General features: G+C 44.5%; 1 protein-coding gene across 1 annotated transcript in view; it reads right to left on the bottom strand.

Moving 5' to 3' along the window:
- Enpp6 (ectonucleotide pyrophosphatase/phosphodiesterase 6) overlaps nucleotides 1-26,124 on the bottom strand; it is a 96,493-nt gene that overhangs the window by 7,573 nt on the left and 62,796 nt on the right. Inside the window, exons 3-6 of the mRNA XM_051182410.1 lie at nucleotides 24,129-24,240; nucleotides 14,747-14,888; nucleotides 14,175-14,354; nucleotides 11,157-11,294 (exon numbers count right to left, since the gene is read on the bottom strand). Coding sequence (XP_051038367.1) covers nucleotides 11,157-11,294; nucleotides 14,175-14,354; nucleotides 14,747-14,888; nucleotides 24,129-24,240 — 572 coding nt within the window. The remainder of the gene's footprint in view (nucleotides 1-11,156; nucleotides 11,295-14,174; nucleotides 14,355-14,746; nucleotides 14,889-24,128; nucleotides 24,241-26,124) is intronic.

Below are 26,124 nucleotides of genomic sequence, written 5' to 3'. Positions count from 1 at the left end.
CATCTATGACTCCATGATAAGGCCTGGAGGATGCAGTGACCCCAAGGAGGCTTCCAGAAGTGAGGGACTTATACACTGCTCACATCATATGGGACAAGACCAGAAGAGAGTGACAGCCTGAGTGCACAGTCACAGGGCTTTCTGCTCTCACCTAGGGATGTGCCAACCCAGGGAGGTCACCAGAAGTCCCAGTTTGCTGCCACGGGTACTCGAGAGAGTCAAGACTTCAGTTTTAAAACTGAACCAGCCCCAGGCAAACCAGGGCAAGGTGATGGTTCTGCATTTAGCACTATGTGTAGAATTCGATGATCACTTTGTGATCTTTCCAGCACCTTCTGGCACCTCCCAAGCCCCTGTCACGCTGATTGCTGGTGGGTTGATGCAATGGACAGGAGGGCTTCCCGGCATTCCTTCCATCACACACCATTCAACATTCTGATCATCTCCAAATAGAAGGAACTAGAAGCCGACAATACTGTTCAAGGGAACCCTGGGAAAAATGGGTGAGGGCTTTGGATTTGGACTTGATTTTTTTCATTGGGAGTTTATGCTCCATTTCCAGCCCACAACTATGACACTTGGGATGCACCAGACTTTCATTTGGGGTGCCAGAGGAAAATGGTAAGAGTTGCAGTTTCTAGATCTGGGCTTTGTCTCAACCATCATTGTTGTTAATAAGGAAAAGTGACATTCAAGTCAGAGTCAGTAGGTGAGGTTTGTTCAGGCCTTGCTGGGGGCTGTTGCTTTACATTCCACCATTCGGGACTCCTTGTGTTAATCTGCAGTGAACTAAAGGAATGGCTAGAGATGTCAGGAATGAGAGAAGAGGTAGCAGGATGGGAAAAGGAGGAAGCAGCCTGGGCAGCGTGGAGGAAGCAGCTTGTGGATGCACTGTTTCCTGTTTGCACACAGGCAGGACTCTTGCTCTGTTGGGCTTGTTTTAGTCACCTACCATTGTGTGTTTGGAGTAGATTAGGATGTCTGGCTCTCACCCATTTGCTCCCATTTTTCCTGACAGATTGCTGAGTCTCAGGGAAACATACCTCTGAGGAAGCAGGGAAGCACATGACATCTGGCTTGTGACCCACCCTAAATCACAGAATGACTTCTGGAGATGTGGACATGTGAATAGAATGGATGCTCTGCATGGCCAGAGGGCCTGTAGTGGGCCCTCAATATGTCCTCCTCCTGGTTGATGCCTGTTTGTCTTTCTTCCCATGGAGGCCACAGCTGTGGTGGCCAACTTTAGGAGGGAACACAAACTGTTCATACAGGTGGCTCAAAAGCCAGGCTGGGCATGCGCCACCCTGAGCATGTCCTACAGTCCACTCTTGGATGCTTGCATTCTGTAGGTCGGGGTGTCAGAGCTTGACCTCCCCCATATTGGAGCATGGAAACCCCTGGAAGCCATTCAACCAGCATCACCAAATAGTAATTTGTCATTTACTGAAGACGGGTTTTGTTTTTATTGACTACCATCCCAAGGTCAGATCATGTGTTTTCCATGTGGCTCTGAGTACAGCTTGAGAAGCCCTTCCCAGAAAGGCCACAAAGCTTTAGGGATGGCATAATGAAGCATAAAATCAGCTTTGACCCAGTGGAGTAGCTGGGCAGTCAGCTTTCTCTAGCTGGGCTCTGTTTTGATGGCTGGTGCCTGAGGAGTACTGGTTGTTATGTGTTAACCATCTTCCCCCTTCTACCACTGCTGTAATGTGGTGTGATGTGCTAGCCCCAAACAGGATCAATTAATCATGGAACCATGAGCCAAGTGAATCCTTTTGTCTTTTATAGTTGATTAACTCAGTTATTTTGTCACAGTAACGGAAAGCAGACTAGCAAAACCACTGGGAGTATAAATCTTTTTCTCAAGTTACTTCAAAATATCTTGGTGCAGGGGGTGGGAGGATGTTATAGAAATTAAATTAAAATTAATAAAATGTGTAACCTACTTAAGGTGCATTAGAACTCTAATAAAAAATCAACATACTATCTTTTCATAGGTCATGCTTCTCACAGGTGTCTCTCTCTTCCGAAAAGAGAGGGAAACTAGAGTTACACAGTGTAACTCAGAATGTCCCTAATCATGGGAGACATTGCTGAAGACACCTGTGAGCTGAAAACACTTTGCCAGTCTTGAATCTGTGCTTCTGTTGATGAGCTGTGCTATCTCCCATTCACCACATGATCTGTAGCCCTTGATTCCAGTTCAAAGCATTTCTTCCTGTGAGGAAGAGTGGGGCTCATAAGACTCTACCTCCTGCTTACATGGCTAAGACGCGGAGAGAGTTGGAGGATTCACTAAAGCCCTCTCGAAGGTTGCTTACAGAAGTGGGCGATGGCTGCTGGGCCAGAGGAGGTTGTTGGGGAGGGTAGCTGTCTGCAAGTCACCCCATGGATGCATTGCCTGTGAGTTGTTTCTCAAACTGGGGTAGGCTTTCCAGGCATGCAGCTGCCTTGAGCCCCCTGGGCTGAGTAACAGGTGACTGACACCCCATGTCAGTACCACCAGTAACCTCGCTGGTTTGTGGAATTATTGCTTTGTCTATTATCAGAGCCCTGTCTAAGATGAAGAGGCTTTGTATCTAAGGGAAAGCCACACACAGCCACATTGGCTTAGCTTTTGTACCACTGCTTTGTAAAAGTGTTAGGCAGGGTGTTTTCCCGTTTCAGGTCCCTAGGATCCCCGGGGGAACAGTGGTCCTAAACTTGTGTGTGTGTTCATCACATGTCACTCTCAAGAGATATCCTAACCGTTGCTCTGTTTCTGTCTTAGCGGGACTTAACTACTCAGCCTTGGTCCTCTGACTGCCACATGCAGCTTGATCCTTGACATAGAAAATGGCAGACAGCATAGTCAGCAGGGATTGAGAGAAGCTGGGGTAGAGTGAAGTGTGGGAGAGGGGCACTAGGTGATCAGGGATTGATCTTTCTCTTTTCTGAGATCACACTTGTTGAATCATTTTGAGGAGAGTTGGGGGGAGGCATGCATTCTCAGACAGCTTCCATATGTGACCCCAGTCACTGTGGAGAGCAAGCTGTTCTAACATTCTACATCTGACTTCCTGGAGCTCAATTAGTTGAGCCTGGACAATACCACTCTAGCTGCCATAACCACTCAGAAGCTATGCTTCCCAGATTGTCTTGATTTCCCCAAATATTTTGGAGCTAGGCCTAACTGCCATTCAGCCACAGGCTTTAGAATTGAGCCTGGCATGTCATCCCTTTACTAGTTTTCAAAGCAAACCTTTCCTCTGCAGACTAATACTGGCCGCGTGTAGATACCTGGGCCTGGCTTTCCCTCTTGTTTGACACAGGGACTGGGATGATGGACACAAACACCATGCTTCCCAGTCCTTTTCCAGGCGCTTGCCACAGCATGCTTTTCTTCAGCTCAGTAGACACTGTCCAGGACAGGCCACAGAAATCAGCCCTTGAAAGCTGTCTGGGACTGGGTGAGCTGACATGTACTGCTCACTCTGGGTCTCACTAAAGCTAGATTTGCCATTCATAGTTTCATCACCTTTCCCAGTTGAAATCTTTTCTCAAGCTATTAGGAGTTAGTTGAAGTCTTGACATAGCCCTCCTTTCCTTGGTAATTGTTAACCAATCTGAAAGTGAATAGTCTTAGAGTAAGTGATCAATGCAACAGTCTAGGTAGTTACTAGTCTGTCCGATCCACTCACACATACTGTGACTCTACTACACTGTAGTAACACCCTTCCTGGGCAGAGGCCAACCTCAAAAGACCTTATCAAAGAGCCATTCTCTAGGAACCTCCACTCCAGACCAGAGAGTCCAGAAGCAGACATATTGGTGTCCCAGCAGTAGGATTTGAAGTCCTAGCAACGTCTCAAATGAGGACCATTAGGACTGAGTATATCGAAGGAGAGGCTTCAGCTTGGCTTGAAAGGACAGCAAGGACCTTGAGAGAGCTAGGACAACCCAGGGATCCTGTTGACTACTTATGGGGCTGATTGAAAGTTCCAGGAGGGGCTTAATTCAAGATAGTCATAGTTGTTATCACTGTTGTTAATTGAAAATTTTAAAGTGCAAAGTTCTTGATATATTTACAATGTAATATATTTTTGGAGGTTCACTTAGCTTTCTAGTGACCCTTGCATGGCAAAGGAAGATTACTATCAGTTTTTTCCCACACTTGGTATTGCTATTTGAAGGTTTTTGAGATGAGTTCATCACTTCTGCATCTGCAAGAAAATGAATGGAACTGGAAATCATGTTTAGTGAAATAAGCCAGATGCAGAATGGCAAACAGTTAGTGTTTTCTCTGGTGTACAGAACCTAGATTTAAAATGTGTATGTGTATGTGTGTGTGTGTGTGTGTGTGTGTGAGAGAGAGAGAGAGAGAGAGAGAGAGAGAGAGAGAGAGAATAGGTTATTGTGATAGAGTTAGTTTTAAATATCATCTTAACACAACCTAGAATCACCTGGGAGATGGGCTTCCAAGTATACCTGTGGAGGATTATTTTCACTACATTAATAGATATGGGAAGACCTGCCCACAGTGGGTGGTACCCATTCCCTAGGCAGGGGATTCTAGACTGGATAGGAGTGGAAAGGGTGAGCTGAGCAGTGATATACATGTGTTTATCATTCCGTTTCTGACATTGTGACTCACTGCTGCAAACTCCCAAAGTCTTGACTTCTCCTCCATGGTGCATTAGAACCTGTAACTGTGAGCGAAAAGAATCCCTTTTCCCTTACGTTGCTTTTATCGGAGTATTTTATCATGGCAACAGAAAAACAAGCAAAACAGCCAGGAAACTAGAAAGAGGGTTGTGAGAGGGAGAACAAATTCTAAGAAGGTGGGAGGGAGGGTGGAATATGTGTGACATGAAAACATTTAGAGGGAGAAGGAGAACCAGCTAGAAAGAGTAGGGAACAGAAGGGATGGAAGGGTAGGAGCAAAGTATAATGACACATATGTATGGAGATGTCATACTTACAACAGCATTTCCTTTGTTGTGAAACTCCTCACAAATGAAAACTTGGTTTTGTTTTGTTTTTTTTTTTTTTTTTTTTTGCTTGCTTATTTGTTTCTTTCTTTGCTACAGTACTAGGGATTCAAGTAGACCTTAGCTTTACCACTGAGCTAGCAGCGATACACTGAGCGATACTCCCAAGCCCCCTTTTGTCATTATTCTTTTTATTTTGAAGACAGGGTCTTCCTCTCTGTACCCTAGTGAAGCAGTGTGGTTGCAATCCTCCTGCCTCCATGTATTAGTCCCTCCCCATCTCCACCACCCCCCACATAGCTGAATTACAAGCCTACTCTACCAGGATGGACCAAAGACTTGATCCTGTAACTCTCCTTTTTTGCATGAACTGTGGTTACACCCCATTCCTCCAGACTTTAGAACCCCATTTTCATGCCCAGTAACACTGTGCTTGGTTTCAGTTCAAGGCCCCCTTTCAGAGAAAGCCACCCACCCAGTCACCCCAGAAATTGTATTTTATGGCATTCTCTCTTTTCTTTAGAATGTGTACCCGTTTGTAATAACATGTTTGTAACCTTATGACACACATGCTGATGTGAATTTTGGCTCCCTCTCTAGGCTGTATCAGGGAAGTTAGTATGTTATACAGTTCATTGCATGAGTAAGCACTAAACAAACATTTATGGAGTTTGATAGGCCAGGATTCAGGACCAGCAGCTTTATGGCTGAGGATGTAAGAGCAGACATGAGTTTGGTGGAAGCTTCCCTTAATTATTTCCTGTATTGTCCCTGACTGTTCCATGCCAGGGACATTTGGCAATACTGGATGTGTCTACTCAGTGCCTTTCAGTGGTCTCAGACTCTGTGATGTTCCAGTCTCTCTGCTCTGTGGCTTAGCACCTGCTAAAGGAGGTGGTCCCAATATGGCTGCCTGAGAATTCCAGAAGAACATGAGTGAAGGCTGAATGGCTCAGGGCTCTGCTGCTCTGTGTCAGAGTGTGACCTCAGCTCCTGAGAGAAAGAAACAACACCCACACAGTTTTTTTTTTTTTTTTCTAGAGGAACTGGCCAGCTCTTAGGAAGAGAGAGGAGATAGGGCATGAGTCAAGAACCCTGCTTCCTGTCCTAAGGAACTTTGACTGACTTGGAGGAAAGTTGGCCTTGACCTTATCGGTGACTCATTTTCCTCTCTCTGTTTAGTCCTCTGGAAGTACGAACACCTTCAGATTTCCGCTGGTTGAGGGAGGGTGGTCAGACAAAGGATAGATGTTGGAAGCTGGCTTATACTTTAAAACACTTGGAGAAGAAGTGACGTAAAGAATCACTGAGCACCTGGATAACTCTGCATTTGTAAACAAATCGAAGCTGTGTCTGTCTTTTCAGTAACAGCTCTCCAGGCAACCACGAGAAGATATGAAATCTCAACTGGTTTCTCGTTTCTGTGAGAACCTTAGCAAAAGGTGGTGCTGTCATGGCACCGACATTTCTGCAACAAAGCCAGATCTTTCATGGTTATGGGATGGTGGCTATGGGAATCTTGGCATGAGGGGTAGGGTCCTATTTTATAGGCTTCCAGCCAGCACCAGCTTGTCCCGACTTCTCTGTTTTCCAGAAAACAGATTCCTCTGCCATCAGAGTGAGACCCAATGAGATGGCTTGCAGGGCTGAGACTTTGTTCACTGCAGATGTGAAGGGCGACCCAGTTCTGTTGTGCAGCAGTGCACACCGTGGACAGGTGTGCAGGTTACAGGGCAAAATAAGACACTCGTTTTTTCCTTCTGACTCAGAGAGAAATTTGCAAATGAAAATCTGTGTGATAAATAGTTCTGGTCCTGAGAGAAAACAAGGATGTAGAATGCAGTTTTTCAGTGGAGTGTGGTCAGGACAGTGGAATAGACAGTCTGCAAAAGAAAGGCGACGGAGATACAAAAGATGCTTGTTTCTAGGACTTGGGGGTACAAGAATTGCTTGATTTATAGGACTTTTCAGAAAATGACTCCTCAGTGTTAGAGTAGAATCAGTGCTTGAAATTTTTACATATGATATCCAGAAAATAAAAAGATACACCTTCAAGACTAGGAGTAAAGTGATCGCAGATGTTCACGGTGTGAGCCTAAGGTGCAGACACGAATAATGGCGATACCCCAGTTTCTCTCAGGACACAGACAATGATGACTTTGCAGAGAAATGTGTGCTCATATGTGATAGCCGTAAATGATATGAGTAAAACTGACCGTCCTAAGATTTACTCACGGTCCATTTTCTGTTTCCACATCTCACTTCAGGACCAACAGCACCCACAATCCAAAATGAGGATAGTTAACAGGAACAATTGGTTCAAGATGTTTTTTAGTTGTTATTACTGACCAATGCGCATTTTCCCTTGGTGTATTTATTATCTGATAAAGAGATTAAATAGTTTTAAGTGCACACCATAGAAACATTGGGAAAGGAGTCATTCAAAAGGCACGACTCAGCCATGATGACTGAGAACTAATGTGCAGTTCCATTGTTGTTAATTAAGTCAACAGGATGGGTCCACACACTTCTTCCTGGAACTCACTCTGCAGACCAGGCTGGCCTTGAACTCTCAGAGATCCTCCTCTGCCTCTGGAGTGCTGGGATCAAAGGTGTGTGCCACCATGCTCGGCTCCTGTTTTACCTATCTTTAATACCTCACCCTCTTAAAGTCTCTTTTTTCCACTCCCTTCCTCCATCTCTCCTTTCCTTTTTCCCTCCCCTGTCTTCCTTCCTTCCTTCCTTCCTTCCTTCCTTCCTTCCTTCCTTCCTTCCTTCCTTTCTTTCCTTCCTTCCTTCCTTCCTTCCTTCCTTTCTTTTTCCAGACAGGATCTTATGCATCTGAGGCAGGCATGGAGCTTCCTGTGTGGTCAAGGGTGACCTCGAACTTCTGATCTCCCCCTGCTTCCGCCTCTGTGTGCTGGGCTTATTGGCGTGTGCCACAATGGCCAGTTTATGTGGTGCTGGAGATGGAACCCAAGGCTTGCATGATAGGGCAAGCAGTCTACAAGCTCAGCTACACCCTCAGCACTAATTATATATTTTAAAAACTGTTCATGTAGTTGTCCATGGTGTGGATTCCTTTTCTTTTATGGGCTTTTCTTTGTTCTTAAGCCCATATCGTGAAATACCTAGGCATCCTTGTTAACTGGCTGACTCTTAGTTTTTAATAACTTAAAATTAATGTGTATGATATATACAAAAGCAATGTATAATATGATGTACATAGCCATATAACAGGAGATACTAATTTCCAGTTTCATTCAAGGATGCGTGACTCAGCTCCTCTGAGTGAGTGTGGGGAGATGGGTGGGACCCTAAGCTAGGGATAGGCAGAGACATTTCCAGGCTGTCCCAGGCGTCCTAGAGTGGATTACTGGTGTCTTGTTGTGCCATGCCCTACGTCTTCCTCTTCACTGTTTTGTTTGGAGGCCATGTCTCTTAACCACAGCCTCTGCATCTCTTTGGTGCTGTGACTGTGGCTCTTTATAAGGCAGTGCAGTGCATCTCAGAAGCAAATCTCACCCGTGGCAGGAATTTTCTAGTCACATCAACTAGTTGGTTCATGAGAACTAAGGGGAAGTTGTTAACTATTTCTAGATAGGAGCAGATTTTCAGTGTCCTTAAAGAAACTTCATTACAAGTACTTCTTGGTTATATGGGTTTCTTTTAAGACCCATCTTCACACTTACCTACTTTTTCTTAAAGAGAGGCCCTCTCCACATGCATTCCACAGTCTTCACGGTCTCACATACCTGCCTCTACTGCTAGTTTTGAAATATATACCTCTACCCCACAGCAGTAGGTGATGTGCAGGGAAAAGTCACACCGTTTCCTTCCTGCTTTGGGGTGTTTTGAGGGGATGCAAAGCTTGGAGCTGCAGCAACTATTTTGTGATCTTGAGGAAGAAAGCAGAATCTCATTGAGCTCCATCAGGGACTGGATTTCATCAGTTTCTACATGAAGCAACCATGGAGCTGATCATTTCCAAACTTCCAGTAAAATGAGATGGAAAATCATTTTTGGAGCATGGTTCAAGTAGTCTGTGACCCTGACCCTGCCATGGCGGCACACGCCATAATCGAAACACCCAGGAGGTTGAGGCATGAGGGTAGTGAACTTGAGTCCAGCCTGAGCTATATAGTTTATATACAGGAAATGTGGCAATACTTTGTTTCAAGAAGCCAAAAAAATAAAAACAGAAAGGCAAATAGCTCATGGCTTATAACCCAACACATTTTAACCAGACCCTCAGGTCTCCCGGTATTGCTTTCATCACTCAAGAGGACAGACATATTTTTCCTGAATGTACTACAGGATACTATATTTCCTTTATGGGAAGAACCTCTGCCAAAATGGAAGAAATCTCCAAACCCCTCCTCCCCAGATCAGAGGGCTTCCATTCCTAGATGGAATGCTTTTATAGTGCCTGTCTACCACTGTGGGGACCCAAAGGTCTTCCCACTGGAACTGCGGTGGTATCTACAGGTTGTCCATCCTCTCCATGGTAATCTCTGGCTTTGCCACACCCCTACTTGTTTCTACCAAATCATCCCAAATCACCCCATAGCCTGTCAGTCTCCCTGCCTCCCATGCTGTAACCTCTCAGCCCCTCATCACTTGAACTAAACATAAGAAAGCAAACTTCAGATGCACAGATCATGCCAACGCACTAGTGCTGACCTCCTGTGCATTCATCCTCATAGCTGACTGACTGCCCTCCACACTCCAGAACAGCTTCAGCAGAGCTTTATGATGTGAAAGATGCTCCAAAACAAAAACAAACAAAAACAGTAGATTCCTTGCTGTGTCTCGGGAGGTCGTTCCTGATGGACCAATGCCAGCAGGCCTCTAACCAGGTTGCCCGTGTGCACCAAAAAGAGCTGAGAAACATTTGTTTTTGTTGTATACTACAGACCCCATATGTGGCATGAGTAAAACTGATTGTATTCTTATTATCATTTTGTATTGCTTTTTGTGTGATAGAGGGGGGCAGGGCGGGGATGATAATGATACCTGGCAAGGTCATAGCCTAAAATATTCTCTCTCAGTCCATGTGAACTCCAAACAGGAGTCACATTTTAGTTCCTGGAAGTGGTGGTGTTGGAGGGATTCTCTGGAAACCCTTTGTGTCTCTAGATAATTTTATAAAGGTTTCCTATGGAGACCAGGTCAGCCTGCAACTTGTCCTTCTCCTCTCTCTGCTTCCATCATAGGGGACCTACAAACAGCACAGCACGAGAAGGTGGATTTACTCTAAGCAGAGTGTGACTGGCCTCTGCCGTCTGTTGCCGGTGGTTTCAACAAGACCTGCCTTGTTTCCAGTGATTAAACATTTCTTTCTGTGAACACACAGGGGTGACTCAGTCTTGTTCAATAACTGAAGTTCATGTCACAGAGTCCTGTGATTCTATGCCTTGCTTGTTGGTCATCCACTCTCTTGCCCAAATGCCCATTTCCACTGATGAGGAGCCTGTTGCCTCTCTTTATTTATTGGTCTTCAGTCCTAGACATCTCTGGCTTCAGCCACTTACTACTCCTTTGACGTTGCAGTCTGATCCAAGCACAGCCCACCCTCGAATGCATGTCAGAAGGAATGCTCTCTTCTGTATGAACTGTATTCTCAGTGTGATCATAGATTCACCTGGAAGTTGGGACATTCGTAATGATCATATATGAATTCTCCTGAGACTGGAGCCCAGGAGGACAAGGAGGAGAAAGTCAGACAGGCCTGAGGCAAATTAGGGCTCAGGCCAAAAGTGAAAGATAATCTCGGCTGTAAAAACAGCCAGCTGTTAATTTGGGGGGCCTGGGGTCATGCAGTTCTGTTTTCTAAACATTTTTGTCCTGGTGAAAGCAATACTGGGCTCCCCTGGCTTCCCATTGCCCTAGGGCAATGGCTTTGGATCACAGTAATTGCTCTACCTTAAGCTAAATAGGTTATGTGGAAGCTCGAGTAATCGAGTTAAGGTCCATTTATTACAACACAGAGTGTCTGGAGCCACGAAGTCTAAATCTGGGCTCATGCCTGAAGCTTGTGTTCACCTAGATGTCCAGTCCAGCTTTTTGATTTGCTAAACAAGGAATCAGCTCAACAAAAGACTCCCAGAGAAAAGATCTCAATATTTGTTACTTACCCATGGGCCATGGATAGAGTTCCAATGTCACAGATTTTATAATTACCTCTGTTATGAACCACCCTTCATCGGCCACCAAAGTCAAAGGAGAGACAAATTTCCCTTTCTTGTAGTAGAACCTGCTGGGTATCACTTCTTTCTCATACACAGTCATGTGTTCCACTGCGCTGAGTTTGTCATATATCTGCAAAGAAGGCCAAAAATGAGCTGTTTGAACACTCATGTTAGATCTGTGAAATAGGAGACACACACACACACACACACACACACACACACACACACACACACACACGAGTGAGGTAGGTGGGGAAGGAGAGAGTTTAGCTGCCAGAAAATAAGACATTTTTTTTTTCTTGAGATAGGCTCTGACTGGCCTGGAACTCACTATGTAGACCAAGCTGGTCTTGAACTCACAGAGGTCAGCCTATCTCTGCCTCCCCAGTGCTGGGATTAAACATGTGTGCAATGAGAGGCTTTTGTATAGCTTGCAAATCAAACTGGCTTTGTCTAGAAGACTAAAGATCTATATGCTCTCTGACATAAGAGATGGACGCCTAGGGAATATAATGAAAACCTCCACGTGTGTGCCTGTAGACGTATGCACAGAATATCCCAGACACGGAACAGAAAAGGCAGAGCAAAGAAATCATGGGGAGAGATGGGGGAGTACTGGAGCAGTTTTGGGGCAGGGCACAATAAAGACAGACACATCACATCTGCAGAGACATGTGGAAGACTCAAGGATTTCAGTTGGAGCAAAACTAATGCAAATTGTAGAAAACACCACAGAGATTCTTATCATATAACACTCAAGTAACCACACAACCGTACGATAAATGGTTACTTCTTAGTGGTTTTTCTGAGACAGCAGAAAGCTCATGGGGTCTGGGAAGGACTTTTAGAAAATGTTATAGATCATGCCAACATTCTGCTTCTATCAAATATAAGGTGATCACTGCAACATTATCCTATACAGCTTAGACAGTAAAAGATAATGTATTTTATCATATATATATATATATATGCATACATACATACATATATTCTTTTGTAAGTAATCAGTGACTGGTGAGCACATTATAAAACTTACTTGTCAAAATTCTATGCACTAAAATTAAGTGGCAATTGTGAAAGTGGCGTGGCCGATAGTAAATACCAAAATCAGAGAAAAGGTATGTGTTCTTTAACTTGATACCCATATATAAATCTTAAAAGCACTAGCAATTGTTTATTAATCATACTGCCAATTCCATAATGAATATGTAAAGTCTATACACACTTCCAATATCTAGCAGAAGCTCAAATATTTGTGGCTAAAATTGAAACTAACCTGCTGATGCCGGTTTGCTGGCCACTAGCCAAATCAGATATGTATTCCTTAATCATAAAATTGTGTTTATTCACTCATGTCTTAAAAATAGCCTTTGGGCTGCTGAGTAGAAAGGTGTTCATAGCTCCATAAATTAATCTTCCCTATTTGATTAAAAGTGATGTATGCAGAATGCAGAATTATTTTGAATAAGTGAAAAATCTTCTGACATACAACAGGTTTTGCAGATTGTTGCGTCCATCATGTGACACAACTGTCACCAAACACAGCCTCCACTTTTGAACCATTACCAACTGCTATTGGCTGCTGGCAGGGTTTGGGATGCACATCCTGTTGGAAGATGCTCTTCCCAGCTCCTGAGTGTTGATGCCCAAGCATTCTGGAGGTGTCGCATGCCTAAGTGCCAAATTGGAGACAAAGATGATCTTCCTTGCCAGGAAGACAGAGTTGCTTCCCAAGATCCTGCCAACGTCTAACATATTCTTTCCATTTTCATATTTAGGGAGTTGCTGGGACACTGTGTAAACTTCATTTCCTGGCTATGGAGCTCAAGGAAACAAAAAGGGGACATTCCCTGGTGAGTGGGGAAAGGCTGAGAGAAATGGTATTGTTGAGAAGAGACCTCAAATGAGGGCAAGCAAGGTGGTGGTGAGGCTGCCTATGGGCCAAAGGACCAGACTCTGGCTTCCACTAGGACCCTTTGGCTAATGATGACTATTCATAGGCAACTGTTCTGTTGCCATGAGGGTGAAGGAAGGTAGCAGCTCCCAGGCTCCTCCTGGCTCCCCTGTGGCTGTAATTGTCCCCACCCCTGAGAAAGATAGGTGCTTCCTGGCCCATGTCAGCTCCCTGGCAGAGGATAGATGCTGCATTCATGCACTGGGAGGTGATGAAGCAAGATGAATTGTTAGCCAATAGTGTCACCCATTTCTCCTTATTCTTACCACCCACTGCCATCCCTAAACACTGTTTTTTGAGAGGGTGAACATAGAGTACTGAGTTACTGAAAGGGAATTTTGTTCCTCATCTGCACACTGTGGAAACTTGACCACAGCCTCCTAGGACCCTTCTCATTTGATGGTTGTCTTCTACGTGCCACATGCATAGCTTTTACTGTGACCTCAGCCTGCTTCTGTGTACTCCCATGGATTTTAGGACAGTGCTCACTGCCATGTTCATGTGCAGAAGGCAGAGGGGCCAGACTTGTCATTGCCTTCTACACAGTTGATAACAGAGCTGGCATCAGAACCTAAGAGGTGCGGCCGGGAAATCAGGGGCTGACCCAGTGCACACACGTGACCTGTGCTGTCTTCTTTAGTCAGCTTTGTATCTCCAACCCCTGGTGAAAAGGAATTGGATGCAGATCAGAGCAGCAGCTTCATTCTCAAGAGTCTGATGCCAGCAGCACCCTCAGTAATTTGTCCACTAATAAAATAGCCCTAATAAGAGCATGTTGACACGTGCCATTGCAAGTATGGAGCATCCTTTATCTCATTTAATTTTCATTAGATTCAGCGGAGGTAGATTCCACTATAGAGTAAAACACTCACAGGAAGCGAATGACCTTTATAAAGGTCATTTGGTAAGTGAATGGCAAGCTTAGTCACCTGATCCCAAAGTCTGTGTGCCTAACCCTGTTACATCGTTCATTAAGAAAACTCTAGGAAGAAGACAAAGCACAAACTAGGGGCTAATGGGCACCTGTCACCTCCCCTGTATCATGGTGTGTCTTGCCTCAGAGTGCTTTCCAGGAGCTGGCCACAGGCTCACAACAGGCCCTTGGTCCTTCACTTGCTGCAGGTCATCCAGGCTGATGTACTTGTTCAACTCAATCACTTTGTCCATCCAGAAGATGTCCGTCATCCCATGGTCTGAGAAAATGATGACATTTAGGTCTTCCTGCAGGCCTCGTTCCTGTGGGGTGGACACAAGAAGTCATCACTGTGACTGGGTAAATGTCCTTTCACACAGACATTCTTGTGAAGAGGTGTGTTTAAGCCATTGGTTAGAGGAGAATGGAGAGCATTTAATCCTCATGTCCAGGGTAAGCTGGTCAACAGACTAATAGTACTAAGAAGCAACCCACTCTCTTGTCAAGCCAGGCAATAATACGCATTAGATGAGTTAAATCCCACTGGCCATCTGTGGAGTAAGAAGTCTCTTGGTACCCTAAAAAAGAAGAAAAGAGAGCCTCACACTGGCCTAGTAGAGAGAATGTTGAAGGGAGTCTGAAGGAGTGGCAGTTATGGAGATGACAGGAAATGACAGGAGAAGATGGCAGGTCAGTTGTCCTTGCTATGGGTCACCTGGATCCACTGCATCATATGCTTCAGTACAACGTCCACGGCTTTGAGGGCATCTTTTCTCTGAGGTGATGAGGGGCCAAAGTGGTGGCCTTCCACATCAATGCGCTCATGGTATATGGCTGCTAGATCAGCTCGGCCACTCCTGGAGGGAACAAAGTGAGATAGCCACAGTTGAAGGATTCTTGCCCCCTTATGACCCACTGAACCTTTATGATGGTGTGAGAAACCCAAGCAGACCTTCCTAGTAGACAGTCAAAACCTGTATGTTCACAATAACAAGGTGGGTGGATACTGGACTCAACGGGTCTAGTCCCAAGTAGCTCGGTGGCAAAAATAGAAGAGTATTTATATTGGTCACCACTTCTGGCCATATTATATTGCTTTTCATGTCCCCCAAAACTGAAAGATTTAGTATGAAGGAGAGCATAGTTAGTTCTTATAACTCCCTTCTCATAACTTGCTGGAACTGGGAGGCCTAGAAACTAGATGTAATGCTTTAAATAACTACTATAGAATTATTAGTGGACTTTAAGGGAGTCCCAATAAATTGCTAGGCTGTGGCTCTGACTGACAAGAATATAAACAGTGTCACTATAGCCACTTTGGTAGCTGTGAGTAGATAAATCCTTAGGATCTACCATCTGTGGACACACCCCAGCCATGTGCCCTATGGGGACCTGTGATAGGCTAGCTCTTGTGTAGACCCAGAGTAAATCCTAAAAGTAACTGTACATTTATGAGCTCCCAAAGTCCTTCAGGGTCAGCATTGATGGTGAAAAGCCAAACTTTTTAACCCTAGTGCTGGCCTATGTATGACCAGAAGCTAGTAATATCAAGAGGAGTAGTTGGCTAATGGGGAGAAGGAAACATTCCAGGAAATGTTCTCTCCTTCCTTCACACAGCACTTTCCACTGTGACTTCCTCTCCCCAAGCTCTGGCTTTGCCCATCTTCCCATCAAACACCCAACATAGATTGGAGTGATGCTGATGGCAGTAAAGATGGTTTGCTGACATTCAGAACTGACATATGAGCCAATCAAAAAGAAATGAAAGATGTTTTTTTCTGCTTGGATCTGTACAGGAGGTAGTATTAATACACTTGTCAAATTGCCTCATTTCTCTTGAAAAACTCTACTTTAGCCACATCTGTATACAGCACAATGACACATAGACACATATTCACACATCATGTTTTCCCTTGACATGGTCTTCCCAGCATGAACAATCAAAGAGTGTGATCTCAGGGCTGCCAGGGCCTTGTGTCTTGCTACCCTCTGGGAGAGAAACATCCTCAGAATGCTTGGAGAGCTTGGTTTGCCTAGTCAGAGACACTCAGTAGCCACTCTTCTTCCAGATCTGGGGCAGTCATTGCCTCCTCTGGGAAGCTTCCTCTGGTGTCCTGAGGCTAGGTCAGGTGACCCTGGTACATGACACCATGCTGCCATGATTATATGCACACTTCTGGTACCTTTCATGTGTACTTTTCTCTCTCTAAACTATGATATTATTTCACATCAGGAATGGGGATTCATTCTCCATTGTATCTCAGCTCAAGCCTAGCATTTTGCACACAGTAAACAGCTAAGTGTGTAGTAACAGGTACCATTAGGGCGTTTGACTATGGCCAGGTACTACGACGTTGAAGCATTTGTCAGCAGCCCACTCGAAGTGGAACCATTCTACCTAGCCTGAGTGAACTCTGGAAATTCCTGCTCTGCTGTGTGACACCTATCAATTCCCAGAAACTGGCTGTGAGGAAGGGCAGAAGTAATCCTAGGAGGAGACAGCATCATTGTCACCTAGGGGTTGACTTTGTTTCAGCCTGGAGCTATAGGCACACGTGCCACCACAAAAAGGCATTTACAGATGTGCACATGAAGAAGCAGAGTTCAAAGGGTTCTAGAAGCTTCCCACTCCCTGGCAGATTTCTGAGATACAGCTGGAACTTGGAAATGTAAACTGGGCCTTTGAAAGTCCATCCACATCTACTCAATCTTGTAAACTAGGGGAGAGATTCTGGAGCATTCTATGCTTGGCACCCCTTCTTCCTGGTCCCATACCCTTTAGTGATGCTGTTACGTTCTTCTGAGCCCTCTGGGGTGCACATCATTAACAACTCCGAGGAAACGTTGGTTTCAAGTGAAGTGAAATTGTTCGTCAGATGTTCATTTCTCTTTTTAGAACAAAAGAAATGGACCCTTCGTTAGTAAACCCCATCACCACCCTCCTCCACAGTATGGATTGCATTACATTAGTATTTAGATTTCTTTCCTCACAAGTGGTATGATCATTATTCAGATTCCCTGGTGTGAAAATGACTCATTCAAACCTCCTGTGCATCTATACATGGTCAGGCACAAAAGGTCCCTCTGGGGCCTGGTGAGTGTGTAGGTGGTGGGGAGAAGTCAGTACTAGGCAGTAAGATTTCCATCCATATGCAGAGACTCACTCACGATCCATGACTGGGAGGGCTCCAGGCTCTTTCTGTGTCATTACATCTGAACACAATGGCAACTCCTATAAAACCTGTCCTGGAGATAAGCCCCCACATTTATCTGCTTTATGTACTGGCCTCTTAGGCATTCCAAATGTGCTGGTTCCTGTACTACATCATCGGCTTAGGAGTCCACACTTCCAGCACAGGCCCTAGATGTGGTAGGAAATCCCACTTAAAGCATTGGTGACTTAACAATGTGAGGTTTGCCGTGGCATTTGAGTTTAATGAAATACACTCAGCTCTCCCGATTTTAATACCCACTGTACGGCTATGCATTTGTGGTGCACTGTTGTATAGGCTGGTTTCTCCAAGGCTGTTTATCACATCTGAAAGTCTCCATGTGGTCAGAAAAACTGGAGAGTGTCACAATTTACCCGATGGCATTTTTTCAGGAAGCTGTCAAGCTTAGATGCCAGGAGCACTTGATTTGGGATGCTTGTGTTACAGGGAATACACACGTGAGAGATTTCTATGTTAAGGTTTCATTGATTCATTAGGGACTGGAGTCTCCCAGGACTGACAATTCTTGCTGTTTGGAGTTCAGCAGATAAATTCTTGGTAGCCAGCTGTTTCCGATGTGGGTCTGGTCTTTATCACAGGTCAGCTCATTTGTTATGGGGTTGGGTGAGGCAAGTTGGATGGAAATGCCTGCATGTCTGTTATTGACCATTTGCAGCTTTGCGGTTCAGGAACCTTGCCAGAAGGACATGTGGCCATCAAACCCAGTTCCCAGAAAGCTGCAGGGGGCCTCCAATCCTAGGGTTTCAGGGACACCCGAGTCTCCTATCACCTTATAATTCTGTCTAGATTGCTTTGCAATATAAAAAGTTCACAATGTCACATGCATTTTTCTTACTGAAGTAGTTTGGGAAGGGAGAAGAATAGGGCGGAGGGAAATGCAAGCAATATAAAGATATGGTTAGTTATTGACTGCTAAGAAAGATGATTTAATATTTAGAAAGGAGGGTCCTGAAATGACAGTGTGTGCCTTCAGGGTCATCTGGAAGCACTGTCCAATACACTTGCTTAAAAGCCACCAGACTTCATTCGTGGCTATCATTCAGAGTCTGCAAATGTAGCTATTAGCTAGCAGAAAACTGATCAAGTAAAATTTGAATGTTCTGATGGGGAAAACAACCCTGAAATTGTAGTTTGATTATTCTCAATGTTACTGGTATTTGTACATATGTCAATACCCACATTTCATCTTTATCCAGCTTCCTTTGTTCTTAGTTATGTGTCTCTCATATTCTCCTAACTACCACCTTGTTATTCCCACCCCTTCAGTAGTAAATCAATTTGAATCTTGGCAGAATTCTCATAAATGTGGAGTACATACATAGCAGATTTAATTGTGAAAATTACCTTTTGACAGGAGCACAAATACGGTTTTAGACCCTGTCTTCTCTTCTTAATAAAGAAGATGTCTTGGATGAATGGCAAAAATATCTCTACAGCCCAGTTTCCCTGTCTAGGAAACCCACCTGCAATGATCTGAATGAGAAATGTCCCCTTAGGTCCTTCTGCATTTTTACCCATGGCCCCCAGCTGATGGTGCTGTCTAGGGAGGTTTAGGTGGTGTGTGAAGGAAATGTGTCCCCCATTTTCAGTCTACTCTCTCTCTGCTTCATGGAAATGGTTGAAATATGCACTCTCAGCTCTCAACTCCAGCTACCCTGCCTGCTGCCTGCTGCCATGCTTGGTCTGACATTATGGACTCCAACTGTATGGAATCGTTAGCCCAAAAAATGCTTTCTCTTGTAAGTTGCCTTGGTCATGGTGTTTTATTACATAACAGAAAAGTAACTAATGCACTGCCATTGGATGTTAAATGAGCTGCTGCTGTAGTACTTGACACATAGAAAAAAGAAAGAAAGGGAGGGAGGGAAAGGGAGAGGGAGGGAGGGGAAGAGGGAGGGAGAAAGAGAGGAAGAGAAAGAGGGGGAAGGGAGGAAGAAAGGGAAGGACAGAAGGAGGGGGAAGGGAGGGAGGGAAGGAGGGGAGGGCAGGAAGGAGGGAAAATGGATGCTCCCTTCTGGCTGTGCCTTCATCACTTGCACAAGTGTGCAGGTTTAGCAGGGAGGAGAATTTAATCCCTACGGAACAGCAGCAAGCTTCTCCATAGTCTGTCCAGAGAGAGCAGTGACCCAGCCAAGACATTTGAGCTTGCTTCCTTCCCCAGGTGTCAGGAATTGTCTTGTCATCCATCTATTCCTTTATTAACATCAGCCGTGACTGGAGGTCTGTGATTCAGGGTTGCCAGCGGTTCTAAATTCCACAGAAGTTGCTAGTTTGTGTCCACTGTTGATGCCATCCAGTGGCTTCTTCCTTTGCTTTCCTATGCTATTTGTTTGTGTGTTATTGTTTCTAGTTCTGAGCATTAAACTTGGACCCCATTCAGGATGGTTGGCAGGCACTTTATCAGTAAGCTACCTCCCAGACCTTCCTCTATTTTGGAACAGGGGCTCACTAGGTTTTCCAGACGGGCTTTGAGCTCAGTATGTGGCCCAGACAGGACTTGACCGTGTGAGCCTTCTATTGCAGCATAGCTGGGATTATGGGCTTGCACTACCAGACTTGGATTCTACAGCTTCCATGACCAGGTTGCATGAACAATCTACTTGGTACCATGTTGGAAGCAGTTACCCCCTCTGTGCACCAAGTCTCACTGGCTACCTCCACATCCCAACCCCTCTTCTTTTCCCCCACAAACTGTTCTTTAAATCTATCTAGTCTTTAGCACCAGATACTTGTTTTTTTTTTTTTTTCCTCACTGAACCATGAATCTCCTGTAAACAGACTTTCAAAAAGACAAATCAAGTGATATAGACCATGAACTATTTTTATGTTTTGGAAGTGGGTGGTGGTGGCATTGGGTGCAGGGGCACTGTCTGCTGTATCCTTACATGTGATAACAGGGCTCAGAAAGCACCAGTGAGTGGGGCCCGATGCCGCTGAATACATAAAACTACAATTCCCCCTTGACTTAGTTACAGTTATACTGCTGTGAAAAGACACCATGGCCAAGGCAGCTTATAATGGTATTTACCTTGGGGCTTGCTTACAGTTTCAGAGGGTGAGTCTATGACCATCATGGCAGGAAACATGGCAGCAGGCAGGCAGTCATGGCACTTGAACAATAGCTGAAAGCTTATATCTTATCTACAGGCAGCAGGCAAGGGAAGGAGGGAGGGAGGAGAGGAGGGAGGGAAGGAGGGAGGGATGGAGGGAAGGAGGGATGGTATATATAGGCAGCAGGCAGAGGGAGGGAGAGAGGGAGGGAGGGGAGAGAGAGAGAGGTGGGAGTGGCATCTTTTGAAACCTCAAAGCCCACCCCTAGTGACACATTTCTACCAACCACACCTCCTAATCCCTCCCTGAAGCAGTTCAGCCTGCCTATGGGGCTTTCTCATTCAAAGAACCACACTCCTCCAACCTACAAGGGCCCCATCCCCAAGATGGCCTCAGAGAGGATGCTCTTCAACCTCCTCTACCTCTGTGGTTCTTTGGTCAAGACTCCTTGGAGATGTGAGTATGGACAGGGTTATAGGATTAAGGAGCTTTTATTTATTTTTTCAGTCACTTCACATTTAAAGGGGGCTCTGGAAGTGTTGTCCTAGCTAAGCCTCCATCGAAAGAGGTAGGTGCTGCCTCTCTACCCTAAGAGTTTGTGAGGTCAAGAGATGGCAGTTAACCTTCAAGAGTCGGTGATGGTTTTGTGAGATAGTGTCATAATTAAAATTTGTCAACTTCACACAGACCTAGATGTATCTGTAAGGAGGAAATCTGAGTTGAAGGGATCAGATTAGTCTAGGGCGTGTCTATAAGCCATTTTCTTGATTGCTGATGGGTATAGGAAATTCCAGGCCACTATGAGTGGTACCGTGCCTGGCATGTGGGCTTGGTATACAAGAAAGGTAGCTGAGCACGCCAGAAAACAATGTTTCTCTCTGGTCTCTGCTTCAGTTCCCGCATCCAGGATGCTATTTGAGTTCCTGCCTAGACTTCTCATGATTATGAACGATAACTGTAGACTAAAACAAACCCTCTCCTCCTCAAGTTGCTTTTGGTCCTAGGGTTTATTACAGCAACAGAAAGCCAAACAAAGACAGCTGGGAGAGAACACCTATGTATAGAGAAAGACAGGTTCATGTAAATAAAGCCCTTGGTCCCAAATGAATTGGTATTAAAAATGACATCTTTCCTTTCATCTCCTGTTTCTATGCAAAACTATCATCTAAATTCTAAGGTAGCATCTAACAAGGATATGGCAATGCAAGGATATGGCAATACCAAGATCAAACACAAGTGCTGGCTTATCCCTTCCTGTCTAGACATGTGAAACCTCTTGATCTGCTTGGACTCCTGGGTAAGAATGCACAGTCAGGGGTCAAGGTCTTAATGATCTCTCTTAAATTCTGTCATATCTGAACCCAGGTCCACTCTCTGAAAGGTAGTCAAACTCTGTGAACAATACAGATTCAAATCTCTCTCTCTCTCTCTCTCTCTCTCTCTCTCTCTCTGTCTGTCTGTCTCTCTCTCTCTCTCTGTGTGTGTGTGTGTGTGAACACTTGTGTTTGGAAATTTCCAAATGCTCCTCAAATTAGAATGAGGAATTCGAGATAGCGAAAACCGGAAGAACCCCAGTGTCTGGACTTGTTGTGCTAGGCAGGGCTATCTGATGGGAAGTTAAATCACTCCACATCTTTGCCTAAACACACCTACCACAAGAATCAGATCCCGTGCCATATGCACAAGCTCCTACATGCAGAGTGATCTTGAGCACTCTAGATTGTTCTAATCTGTCTAAGACTGTCAACCATTTCATTTCCTGAAGAGGACAGATTTGATTTCTGTTTGAGTAAAAGTATTGACTTACAAACATTAGTCTTTAGTCTGCTTTGTAAGATGGAAGTGAGAGTTGAAGAAAGTGCTTCCTCTTCTTCCTGGGGGAGGACCCAGGTCATCCCCACTCTCTTCCTCGGGCGGTGTCATCCAGCCTTTCCTTTCTCTGCTACCTAGCTTAGAGTTGATGAGCAGGATTCTGCATCTCCCCTCTTCTATATCAGTCCATGAACAGAAAGGACCTGGGTCATGTCAGAAATGATCTTTCTACCTGCTACGTAAAGGGGCTGTTTCTAGCTGCCTTTTAACTTTGGCAGCATGAAGACACACACACTCCCCAGGACAATTGTTCCATCCTGCCCAAGTCCATACTGTCAAAATATAGACATATCATCTAGATTGCAGAGTCTGTGAATGACAGTCCATGGCAGCCCGTTCAGGGGTCAGATATCAGACATTTACATTATGAGTCATAACAGCAGCAAAACTACAGTTACAAAGTGGCAATGAAATAATGTTATGGTTGGAGGGCACCATATCATAAGGAATTGTATTAAAGGGTTGCAGCATTAGAAAGCTTGAGCAACACTGGTCTATGGAGTTCAAGGCCATGCACCTGGCCTACCTGCCATGTGAAAGGTATTGAGTTGGGCAATGTGGAGCAGCAGACTATAACATATGGAAGCCTAGCCTGGGTGCCAACTCTATGGGCTTGCAGTTCTTCATGACATTTTTTTTTTCTAGAGGAACCCAATCTCTTTACCAAATACAAACACCCACCCCATCAAGATCACCAGGAACTATAGAAACAATCAGAAAACCTCCCATTTCCAAGAAAAGATGTGTCTCTTAGAGTCCTATTACCTTTGTCATGTTTCTTGACAAAGAAAAACAAAAGGCAAATAAACCACAAAGACACTACTTCTCTAGAGGAAACAGAGCCTGATTTTTATTCCTACAGCATTCTGGTGTTATGAAAATAAGAATGTCTGCTCAAATTGACGACTAGCCTGGAGCTCTCCTGGTACTTCTGGCTATTTTGCTGTGACCACTGGGTTGGGTGCAGGGAGAGTCCATTCAGTTCCAGACGCAAGATAAATGTGAAAGATATGCAAACACACTGATAAGCACACTACTTGGAAGTATTTATGTGACAATTACTATCCAAACTCTCATATCTCTCATGGCAGTAGAAAAAAGAATGGATAGCATTTGGGTTTGGAATACATCAGAAGCAGCACTGAGTAGACAGAGAAATTCTGAAATTCCAACACTGTTCATCTGCCATGCATCCTGTGACAGTCTGTTTTGCATTAACCAGACAACAACACAGTATACCAGCTCTGCATGCACATGGCTCCTCAGCCCTTGTGGTCAAGCGGAAAAAAAGCAGATGAGATATCAGGCAACATCATATAACATACACAACATATATAACATTTAAACTGTACGAAGAACATTTGCTTGCTAGCTCTGCCCCTTCTAAATGTCTCCAGTATCAAATGACATGAATAAGTTGTTCCTTCTTGATGTTTAATATTTTGAAGTCATTTTCTCTTTAGCATGTCAATCATGCCAAACCATTTTGTGACCAAAAGACCCTCCTTATAGGTTTCACACAGGTAGAATGGTCTGAAAATCAGCATGGGATTGGGCCCTGTTTTCTCCTTTGATAATCCTGTGGGAGTGGCAACCACTCACTCTGAAGTGGGCAGAAAAGAAAGTGAAAACGTGGCATCCATCATCAGTCACCTCTGCACTGAGGGAATCTTAAACCATGAGAAAGACCCCATTGCCAAGCAGGTTCTTAGGTTACGTGGAGGTAATGTCACCAGCTACTCATCTCACAACGGCCTACAACTCCAGTTACATGTGACCTAACTCTTCTGCTCTCTGCAAACACCCATATCCATTGTGTGAGTGCATATACTCTCTCTCTCTCTTTCTCTCTTACAAAAAAATAAACAGAAAAAGAAAAAGAAAAAAAGAAAAGAAAAGCAAGGAAGAACAATACTATGGCTAAAAATTTGGTACACTTACTTTAATGAGTCAAGAGCGTCGCTGACTGCATTGGCAAAATTGATATCCGTTGGGACATTTTTATATTCTAAGCAGTAAGTTGGTCTGACACCAAGAATCTCAACTTCACAGCCTAACAAGAAAAAATATGGAAAATAGTTATTGTCTCTAATACTTGAAGAAGGGCTATGAGCCTATTCCGCAAAACAAAACAAGCATCAGTCACTATAGTCACCACACACACACACACACACACACACACACACACACACACACACGCACACGTTGGTTTTTTGAGACAGGGTTACTCTGTATTGCTTTGGAGCCTGTCCTGGAATTAACTCTGTTAGCTCTTTAGACCAGGCTGGCCTCAAACTCATAGAGACCCACCTGCCTCTGCTTCCCAAGTGTTGGGATTAAAGCCTGTGCCACCAACATCTGGCTTCAGTCACACTATTTTTGTACCTTTTCATAAACTAAAATAATTTATTCCTGGTAGGTAGCATATTTAATCCTATTTTTACCTCACTGGAATAGTTTCTTAAATGCCATTCCAATGTAATACTGGAGTCCCATGACAGAAACTACAAGTTAGACAACAGAAACAGAATAAATACTCATTAGCATACCAAAATGTCTCAATTAATTTTTTTCTCTTGATTTTTTTCCATAACTACCATATTCTATTCTAATGTCCCCCTGCCTATTCAAGAGACATGTGTTATATAGTATCTTGTAGTTAGAGAATTATAAAATAGATACTTCACTATCCTGTGATAAAGGCTAACTGGATTATGGAATTGTAACAGCAAGCCAATCTCACCAAGTTAAAGCAAGGGTTTTGAGCTGGTCTTCCCTCTCCCAGAATGCAATACAAGAGTCAAAAGCTGGGTGTGACTCTGCTCAAGTTTTCTACCTCAGACCCTTAGACAAGCAGAAGTAGTTGTCCTCAGAATATTAGAACTCCGAGCAGCAAAGGGGTGAGCCAGTCTCAGTTTACATGTTAGGCAAATATTTATTGGCACTTTCTATGGACTAGCAGCTCTGTTCAGGCAGAGGAAACAAAACCTAATCACTTCTCAAAGCAATCTAGAATCTAGTCTTACAGGAAAGAGGAAAACAGTGAGCTGTGTAAGGTGACCACTTCTGGGACAATGTAACAACTCAGCAAGGAGCATTATCTTTCCTTCTTAAAGTCTTGCTTGCTAGCCTCTCCCTGACTCAAGAGTTAGAGACATAGCCAAAGCTATGGGGTCTGGAAGTAGTAGTTGGGGTGGGGGTGGGGTGGGTAGTGTGGGTACCAAGGCAAAGAAGGCAGTGTGATCCAGAGTCCAGAGAACTTCTAAACAGGTAAGAACCATGAAATGCCAGACCAGGGAAATCAGGACACCAGATGTGGCTCTTAGTTACAGCCTGGGGAAAATGACTTCCAAGTAGGAGTAAGTAAAAGTGGGAGATGCTGAGTGTGGGGGAGGAAGAAGTCTGCCAGGAAACAGGTCAACAGGCACTTTGAGTGCATCTGCCAGGTGGTTCCAGTAGATGCAAAAGATAGCAGAACAACTCCTAAGAAGACTCCCTTCATTAGATTATCGTCATTTGATTGGAACAGTCTGTGGGAGACCTTGTCTACGCCTGCCTGAGATCTTGGGTTCAGAGAGGGCAAGGCTTATCTGAGACAAATGAGAGAGGACCAAGAGGTAGGCAGTTCTCCTTCCTAGGACAAGCTTACTAAGAAGACAAATAGGTGGTGTGGCCCAGGAATGAATATGCTCATGGTTTCTAGAATGTTAAAAAATGCAAGGGGGATATTGACCGCTGGTTACCTTGGGTACCTGTGTTTTGTCTGTCAACAGTTATTTGCAAGTTCTGATTGCAGTCTCAAAGCCACTCATTCTGTATGCACCCCTGCTTAGGCCCAGAAACACAGCAGGTATCACGCACCCTTTCATAGTTCAGCCGCTATCTATAGTGTTGCCAGGGTGTCTGCTTTTCACGATTCCAGTATGCGGGAGTGGGA

The sequence above is a fragment of the Phodopus roborovskii genome, unplaced genomic scaffold (assembly GCF_943737965.1).
Source record: "Phodopus roborovskii unplaced genomic scaffold, PHOROB, whole genome shotgun sequence".
NCBI lineage: Eukaryota > Metazoa > Chordata > Mammalia > Rodentia > Cricetidae > Phodopus > Phodopus roborovskii.
Note: the sequence above shows the minus strand (reverse complement) of the source record. Positions and strands in the feature narration are given on the sequence as shown.